General features: G+C 34.4%; 5 protein-coding genes across 5 annotated transcripts; 1 reads left to right on the top strand and 4 right to left on the bottom strand.

Annotated features, from left to right (window-relative positions):
• Positions 1 to 38: 38 nt before the first annotated feature.
• On the bottom strand, positions 39 to 926 carry AC631_05655 (uncharacterized protein; the record flags this gene model as incomplete). The annotated part of the gene is made up of 1 exon (XM_015614484.1): positions 39 to 926. A coding segment is annotated over one exon (888 nt), but the record flags the coding sequence as incomplete, so codon positions are not given.
• Positions 927 to 1,270: 344 nt separating this feature from the next.
• AC631_05654 (uncharacterized protein) lies at positions 1,271 to 1,993 on the bottom strand (the record flags this gene model as incomplete). The annotated part of the gene is made up of 1 exon (XM_015614483.1): positions 1,271 to 1,993. The coding sequence occupies one exon, from the start codon at positions 1,991 to 1,993 to the stop codon at positions 1,271 to 1,273; it is 723 nt and encodes a 240-aa protein (XP_015464691.1).
• Positions 1,994 to 2,706: 713 nt separating this feature from the next.
• AC631_05653 (uncharacterized protein) lies at positions 2,707 to 4,221 on the bottom strand (the record flags this gene model as incomplete). The annotated part of the gene is made up of 1 exon (XM_015614482.1): positions 2,707 to 4,221. The coding sequence occupies one exon, from the start codon at positions 4,219 to 4,221 to the stop codon at positions 2,707 to 2,709; it is 1,515 nt and encodes a 504-aa protein (XP_015464690.1).
• A 789-nt stretch (positions 4,222 to 5,010) lies between these two features.
• On the top strand, positions 5,011 to 6,756 carry AC631_05652 (uncharacterized protein; the record flags this gene model as incomplete). The annotated part of the gene is made up of 1 exon (XM_015614481.1): positions 5,011 to 6,756. One exon carries the CDS (start codon positions 5,011 to 5,013, stop codon positions 6,754 to 6,756), a length of 1,746 nt encoding a protein of 581 aa, XP_015464689.1.
• Positions 6,757 to 8,040: 1,284 nt separating this feature from the next.
• On the bottom strand, positions 8,041 to 8,664 carry AC631_05651 (uncharacterized protein; the record flags this gene model as incomplete). Its single annotated transcript, XM_015614480.1, has 1 exon — positions 8,041 to 8,664. One exon carries the CDS (start codon positions 8,662 to 8,664, stop codon positions 8,041 to 8,043), a length of 624 nt encoding a protein of 207 aa, XP_015464688.1.
• Between the last annotated feature and the right edge of the window lie 218 nt (positions 8,665 to 8,882).

The following is an 8,882-nucleotide window of genomic DNA, read 5'->3' as shown; positions in this document are numbered from 1 at the left end:
GTATTCTTCTCCTCATTTCTGTACATTCCAAGACCGACGGTACGACTTTCTCTTTTAACAGAATAATAAGCTAACTTTGGTCTCTTGTAAAAATCACAAATAGCCCAAGAAGCTACTGGCCAGCAGTCATTTATCTGCCAGACAATTGCGCCTCCAGCGTACCTTTGACCATCACCTTTCCATTGACGTCTCCAGCATCTATACGCATAACCAAGACATTCCAGCTGCATAAGCTGTGTAGCGTATATCCAAGAATCTAAATCTAAACCTTTAACTTTTATATTCTCGATAACGTATAATGCAAGTCGGCGTTCAAACCCGTCTGCTTTATTGTGGTGATCAACAGTTTCACTCTGTGGATATAATTCAGTAGGATCGGTAATACAAGCCTCATAAGTTTTCCTGTTGGGCAATGCTTCCATTCCAAATTCTGAAACAAAACGACCACCTAGCCTATACCAATCTTGATACTTTTCTTGATTTCCATGCCAAACATTCCATTGGTGTACATCTCCTGTAGTTTCATCTGCAGTTCCATTTCCACCCCATGGAGAACCAGGATGATAAGGAACATCGACTGAATATTCTCCTACTAATTTCGGTAAAACATTTTCATAAATTGTTCTTGCAGGGAAATTTGTTTTGGAATAATCTCCAGATACATCGTTTCTGTCCCACTCTAGATTAAATTGTTCTGCTACTTGATAGTCTTCATTGTTTCCAGCATAAAGAGCAATGGAACAATGGTTTCTTAATCTTTTGATTTGATCTATTGCTTCAAATTTAATATTTTCAATAAATTCAGGGTATCCTGGATATTGGCCACATGCGAACATGAAATCTTGCCATACCATGATACCTAGACGGTCGCATGTTTCGTAGAAAAAGTCTGATTCATAGATTCCTCCTGCCCAAACCCTAACCATATTCTGGTTACCATTTACAAGTAGTTGAAGCCACTCGGAATAGTCTTGATCAGTTAAGAGAGTTAAAAGGGAATGTGCTGGGATCCAATTAGATCCAGTCGCATATATCGGAAGATTATTGACTGAGAAATAAAACGATGTTCCTTCTTGGTCTTCGAATTTTTCCTGAATTAATTCTACTTTTCTTAAACCAACATTTTTCTCTATGGTTTGTGTTCCTAAAGTTACCTTGAAATTATATAACGGTTGCTTGCCCAGGCCTAACGGATACCATAATTCAGGTTCTTCCACAACAAATTTATTTATCACAGTACCTGATTTTTGAATTTCGGTATTAAGTGTTTTCAAATGATTACCATTGGATCTTGAATTTCAATACTTAAATTTTCAGAATTAGCAATCTTAACCTCTGTTAAAATATCAATAGAGGCCTGAAGTTTCTCAGTAACATTCGTCTTCACATAAACATCTTGAATAATATTGTTGTATGAAACAACGCGGACAGGTTTCCAGGGACCACAGCTCATTAATATTGGTCCCCAATCCCAACCGTAATGATACTGGGCTTTTCTAACTTGAAGCCTGCTTGTTTCTCCATTAAAACATTTTAATTTTCCCACCTCTTTTTCCAAGTTTCTTCCTTCTAACAAAGCACTTCTAAAAACAATCGTGATGTTGTTTGTTTCGCCAAATTTTATGATCTTTTTAACATCTACCTTGTAAGTTCTAAACATGTTGTTACTTTCCAATATCTTTTTTCCATTCAAAAATACAGTTGCAAAAGTATCCAAGCCTTCGAAGATAATTTGATGCTGTTTCAATCTTGCAGCATTAATGTCTACCTGGAATTCATTCTTGTACTCCCAATCCTTTTCTCCAACCCATTGAACTTCTTTTTCGTTAAGATCAATGAATGGATCAGGGATTTCCTTATTTTCCAAGAGATCAGCAAAGATCTCAGTAGCACATCCTACTCGTGAACATTTCCAATCTCCGACGTTATTTTGTCTATACTTCCAATTTTTAAGTGTTTGTTCTATAGTTGATAAATTCTCCAGCATAGTCATTATTTATTTTTTATTTTTTGAATGTTTAACTAAAAATTGATTATTTTATTTGATCGTACTTTACCCCAAATTTATACTTCAGAACTCAATAATGCGTATCTTTCCAAAAACAACACAAAGTTCCGTAATGGTTTAGGTGCAGGACAGACAATGCGCTATACTTGCAAGATATGAGAATGCGGAAATCTAACCGCAAATGGAAATAAACTTTCGGGGAAACCTTACGATTTTACGATTCTTGAATGTGGGGTGGCGTATTGTCTAGTTAACGACAGACAAAATATTTTTCTTTTTTGACGTAAACAATAAACGGAATATTTTGTCGAGTATAAGAGAAAACCGGAACATATTATTGCCCAATCATATAGAAAATTGGTGAATACAGACTTACGTGTAAAGAAATGACTATGTTAAAAGCCTTGATTATTTTGAAAAACGGAGAACGAGATAATACTTTTGCTACGTAATAATAGTCATTGTATCTAACACAAACGAGTGACTTTCAGAGAAATCACTCCTAATACAAGAAATTTTGGATTAATCATTGAAAATATGTCCCGCATATTTAAAAACATGATTTTAGTAGATAAATCTTATTGGATGCAAGTAGAGTCTATATTTAAACTTTCAAACATGTAATATTATCTATTTAATATTAGGACAAAGAATAAAGAAAAAGAAAATTAAAAAAAGAGTACATTTTCATAGAGTTATTAATGAAGTCTTTCCTTTGATTCATCAATATATAATTGAAGTGACATACTTCTAACATCTCTGAACACCCAAAAAACTTTCGGTCCATCCTTATCATCATCACTCAACTTGTATGAACTATTCTTAGTCAATAATTTTTGAACTTGAGAAAATATATGATCTTGAAACTCGTAATCGAAAACATTAGTAGATTTCTTGTAAAATCTTAAAGCCAGAATAAACTCTTCAAACTCCATAACTTCATACAAGCCAAGTAGAAGCTTGGCTGTATGTAATTGACAATTTGCAATTAAAGACCATCTTCCTACAAGACCCTCATTTAATCGAAAATTACTCTTTGCCATTCCAGCTATAAATTGATACAAGCCCGGGACTGCAAAGATAGAATTCATTTTACCGAACTTATTTTTGTATCTAAGTGCATTGGAATAAAACTCTATTAATAAAGTGTTATGTATAACATGTAAAAAGAAAGCTTCTGGTGTGGCTAGTAAGTCATCTTCGACAACGGATAACTCCCGAGTTAATTTTGCTGGCCATAGCAACATTTCATACTCGAGATGTAGCATCTCAATTCTTTGTTCTTCGTATGAAAGCTTTATATTTGAAACAACCATTATTAATTTATATAGAAAACAGGCTACTGATAAATAATGATAGTTGAAGCATTTTTTATTCAAAGTCCCAACAAAATTAGATACTTCTTTTAAAATAGATGTATTTGTTGTTAACACCCATGTACCTTTGAGCAATGAATAGAATGCATCAACAGTAAGCGCCCCAACAAGTAAATTTATGGGTAAGGAATTACCGTTCTTTTCGTAAAACTTATTAAACATCCCTAGATGCTTTTGAACAATATTATCAGAAATCCTTATTCTCAAAGGAAGTAACAAGAAGAAGGATAATGTCACCTCATCAAATATATACCTGCTATCATCCTCCATATACCCTTTAAACACTTCAAATAATAAGTCTATAGTGCTGAGAGGTATTTGGTTCGTGGAAGACGATACTGAGGCGAGATGAATACAAAATTTGCTAAAATGATCAAGGTATCCTGAGTCAGTTGAATTGAACATGTCATACAGAACGAATGGAGTATATGGCTCTATATGAATTTTATAAATATTGAATGAAAGCATTCCTATTTCTTCCCTTCTACTCGAACTAAGAATTGAAAATTCATCAGCACAGGCTGGAGAAAATCCATCAAGCGAAGGAGAGCTACCGATAATACTTGGGCCATTTTGATTTGTTAAAGACAGGTGATCAAGTTTCTCCTTAGAATACCATGTTAAGGATGAGGAGTCATTTATGGGAAGGTTTTCCTCATTTCTTAAAGACATGTCACCTTTTTCGTTCTCTGTACCATGTTCACTTCTGCTTTCTTCTCTTTGTGGAATACTCTCCATTACGTGGTATCCAGAAGGTTGAACAATATCACACAGTAAAGAATAACTCTTATTTTCTATAGTAGGTGGAATATGTTGTGCTATGGAGTCAACCTCCATATTCCTTTTTGAAAATAATGTGCTACTCGGTTCAATTCTTGATGCTGTTAGATGCTTTGCTGAAGCAGCAAGCAATTTAGTTTTATTTTGTGACAGTCTTCTACTTCCAGGTTGCACGATCTTATGGTTGAAAATACATTCTTGCTCTCGTGCGATGCATTCTTCACATTTGTAAGAATTGTGGGGCATTATACATTTGAGCTTCCTCCTTCGACAGAATGAGCATGCTCTTAACAATTTGAAATTCGTACCTATCTTCTTCAGGGGCGGACTCGTGTGTTTCTTCATCGCCTTGCCTTTATCGATCCTCTCCGATAACCGCGTGATTGTACCACTATCCAGAATCAAAGATTGGATAGTCAAATTCGTAAAGGGTTGAATTTCCCGTACCTCGTACTTATTCTGGGGTCCAATTTCCGTTTCAATTCTCTTAGAAGTACTCTCTCCAGACATGAATCAATCACTCTAATATGCGATGTTCGGAATTCTTGCTTTATTAAAGACGCATAGGGCAAGTTCTCCGTTTTAAATATTCTGAATTTCACACTTTTAGTTGAGTCACATGGACGGAGAATTCCAAAGTATTTACTCCCCCCGCAAATAACTTTCGCCACGACACGCTGCTTTTAATAGAAGAATATTTTTTCAGATTAGTATGTCCAAAAATGGTGCATTTGTCCGTTTCTTGATTGGAGGTGGTTTTTTCTAATGAAAAAGAATAAATGAAGACATATATAAATGAAGACATCCTATGAAAGATGGAGGATAAAATGTAAATAATTAATATCAATGTCAATGTCAAATAAAGGACAAGAAGAAAGTTTTATAGAAGATACAGAAGGATTCAAATCTGAAGGGAAACCTTTGCTGGTCATTAACCTAGAAGAAAAGAAAGATATCTTCTATACGCAACCTGAGAAGATGAGCAGCTCAGACAGTGTTAATCATAATCTCACGACAGATGGTTACAAGGATATTTTGAAGCATAATCCGGTGTCCAGATGGCATAAAAATAGATATATTATCTATTTTTCTTGCTTATGCATCTACTTTGTGTCGACAACCAATGGTTATGATGGGTCTTTACTTACCGCTTTGTTGGCAGTTCCCCGTTTCATGACTACCATGGGCATAAAAGATGCGCTGGGAACTGGTTTAGTGATGTCGATATTTCAAATTGGACAAATCTGTGTTACCGTATTTGTTTGGTTGGGAGACTTTATTGGAAGGAAGCCAACCATTTTCATAGGTTCTTGTATTGTTTGTGTGGGTGCAATAATAACCGCTTTATCTAACAGCTACAACATGTTTGTTGGTGGCCGGTTTCTCCTTTCGTTTGGTTCTGGTTTGTCTTGCTCCTTAAGTACTTCCTACCTTTTAGAGATTGTTCCTCCGAACGAAAGATCTGTGTTATGTGGTATCTACAATAGTCTATACTATATAGGAAGTATCATTGCAACCTGGAGTGCTTATGGAACGAATATCACCTATGAAGGAAGCGATTTAGCTTTTAGAATACCATTGTGGTTACAATTACTTTGCCCTGGAATCGTTGTTGTCCTGATGCTTTTTGTTCCCGAGTCACCAAGATTTCATTACATGAAAGGTAATATTGATAAAGCTAGGAATTTTTTTGTGAAGTACCATGCTAATGATGACTCTTCTCATCCAATTGTTGAATACGAAATGGCTCAATTAGAAATGTCTTTAATGGAATTTGGAAAGTTTACTATCAAGGACTATTTCGATTGCAGAGTATTATTCAAAACCAGAAAGGATGCGAGAAGAAGCACCTTGGTTGTTGCAGCTTCATGGTTTGGACAATTTTCTGGGCAAGCGGTGGTTGGCTATTATTTAACTACTATCCTTTTAGACTTAGGTATTGAAAACGCCACCACGAGATTGCTATTAAATGGTATTAACTCGATATTGGGTTACATCTTTGCAACAGCTGGTTCACTTTTAGTTGGAAAACTAGGAAGAAGAAAAGTCTTCTTATTTTCAAATTCTGGATTTATTCTTTCATTTACCGTAATAGCTGCATGCACTGCTGCTTTCCAAGACCATGGAAATCAAACTGCTGGACGAGTTGGTATTGCTTTTATTTATATATTCAATAACGTTTTTTTCGCTTTTGGATATACTCCACTTCAACCACTTTATCCTGCTGAAATATTAAGTAGTCCTATGAGGGCTAGAGGTATGGGAATGTTTCAATTAGTTCAAGGAACTGCAAGTTTTGTAAATACCTACGCTGCTCCTGTTGCCATGGAAAATATCAGATATTGGTTTTATGTCTTCTTCGTTTTCTGGAATATTTTCCAATTATGTATCATTTATTTCTTCTTTGTCGAAACTAAATCTTTAACCTTAGAAGAAATTGATTTAGTCTTTGAATCATCAAAACCAGTCAAATCAAGTATTATTTTGTCAAGATGTGACGAAGAAAGCAAAATAGAAAAGAGCAGATTGGCGCATATTATGATTCAAAACAGTATAAATGAAAAACCCACGTCAATAGTTCGTATGGTTTAGTTAAAATTCTGGTAATTTTGTTTGAAACAATTATGAAAACTTCTGGCAATTTTCTAATAAATTTATGGATTAAAAAGTTTCTCAAATATTGTAAGTATCTCTCAAATTCAATATTCGCAGCCTTTCAATTATCTCTAAAAAACGGTTCTGGATATTCAACAAGTGCAAGAGTAATTATTATAATGTATTATAAAATACCAATAGTTATATAGATAAATATCACACTTTGGATAATAAAAGGTAGCCTATCATCTTATTGTGGATATTTGACAAAAAATATCTTTGTTGAGGTACCACGGTCAAAGTTAAATGGATCTTGTAATGAAAAAAAAATATCGCAGAATTTAAGCAAAATTAAAAGCAAATTATGAGAGGATTGCTGCTGTTATATTGGAGCCAATTATTCAAGGTGCAGGTGTAATGCGAATATATCATCCAGGATATTTAAGGAAAGTTAGAGCCTTATGTTACAAATATCAAGCATTACGTTTTTTGGACAAAATAGCTACTTGATTTGGTCGAACAGGAAATTATTTGCACATCAGCATACCGATATTTTACACGATAATCTATTGTGCGGCAAGTATTTTAGCAGGGGGTTACTTTTACGTTATGCTGTCCTAATAACAAGAAATGTCTACTAATTTTGTATGTGAAAGTCCATCAAAAAGATTTTTTCACGGCCCAACTTATATGGCGAGTGCATTAGCATGTTCAGTAGCCAATAAAAGTTAGAGATATTGGCCACAGGGTTTAGAAAACTCAAGAAAAGATTATTCAGAATGTATTTAATCAATACTTGTTGATGCAAATACAAAAAATTAGCCTAGACGTTATCGAGATTAAGAGATATTGGGGAATTGGCTGTAGTAGAACTCAAAAGTTCGTATGATACTGAATTCTTACAAGAAAAGTTTGTCAATTTATGTGCTTGGATCAGACCATTAGGTAATTTTGTCAATGTTATACCCTTATTTCTTATTAGTGAAATTGACTGTATTTGATTGAGTAAAATAATTGTTCGAGTTATTAAAGAAATTAACAATAAATACTCCCAATTACTTTAAAATATTCATTTTTATAGTCGTATAGTCTTAAAGTAGGGAATAAGATGACAAACTTTTGTTCTTTTTATGAGGCAACCTAAATCTTATATCTTTTTTAACAATACTATTACAATCGTCAAGATCAATCTATAGTCTTAAATATTCAATTCAATTTAAAATCAAAAAGTTCCTAAAAACGTTTACCAATCTAACGAAATAAAAAATAACTATAGAGGATCTATTCTTGATTTCTTTTACTCGAGCTTTCTGCAATCTCGCTCCAATCTGAATGGAAAACAAACCATGCTTCACTTATTGCTAATAGTAAAATTCCAAAGCCCAAACCGTACCATAAACCAATCAATCCTAAATCCAGCTTAAATGCCAAAATTAGAGCTAATGGTATTGCAATAACATAATAGGCAATTAAATTAAGAGAAGAGCCTAATTTTTGTCTACCTTGTCCCCTAAGACAGCCAGCAAATAGTACATTTGCGCAATCATAAAGTTGATTAATACCTAAGACAGTAAGAACCTTGACTGCTATAGCAATAACCCTTTGGTCATTTGTAAAACCATTTGCTATAATAGAGCGACCTCCAATTAGCAAACAGAAATTTGTTATACCAATAATGACTGCTAGCATATATGCTACTTTGTTGGCAATTCTGGCTGATTCAAGATCGTGGGCACCTATATAATTAGCAATCCTAGTTGAAATGGCCACTGATACTCCAAAAGGTACTTGAAACGATAATGTTGCGATTGTGGAGGCCACTGATTGAGCAGCTAAGGCTGAAGTCCCAAACCTAGATGCAGATAAGGTTAGTATTTCAAATGCAATAAACTCAGAGAGTAGCATTACTGTACCGTTTAAAGCAAGACTCATCATCGTTGACCACTGGCGTATATTAAAAGCTTGCTTGATCTGAAGACCATACCAACAACTTCTTCCATCGACAAAGATCACATATCCTAACAAAATGAAACTCATTAGCCAATAACTAATAGCTGTAGATATTGGAGCTCCAATGAAACCTATTCCGAATGTTTTATTCCAAACTAGTAAATAATTTAAGC

Source organism: Debaryomyces fabryi (assembly GCF_001447935.2).
Source record: "Debaryomyces fabryi strain CBS 789 chromosome Unknown contig00247, whole genome shotgun sequence".
In the NCBI taxonomy this organism is placed as follows: domain Eukaryota; kingdom Fungi; phylum Ascomycota; class Pichiomycetes; order Serinales; family Debaryomycetaceae; genus Debaryomyces; species Debaryomyces fabryi.
Note: the sequence above shows the minus strand (reverse complement) of the source record. Positions and strands in the feature narration are given on the sequence as shown.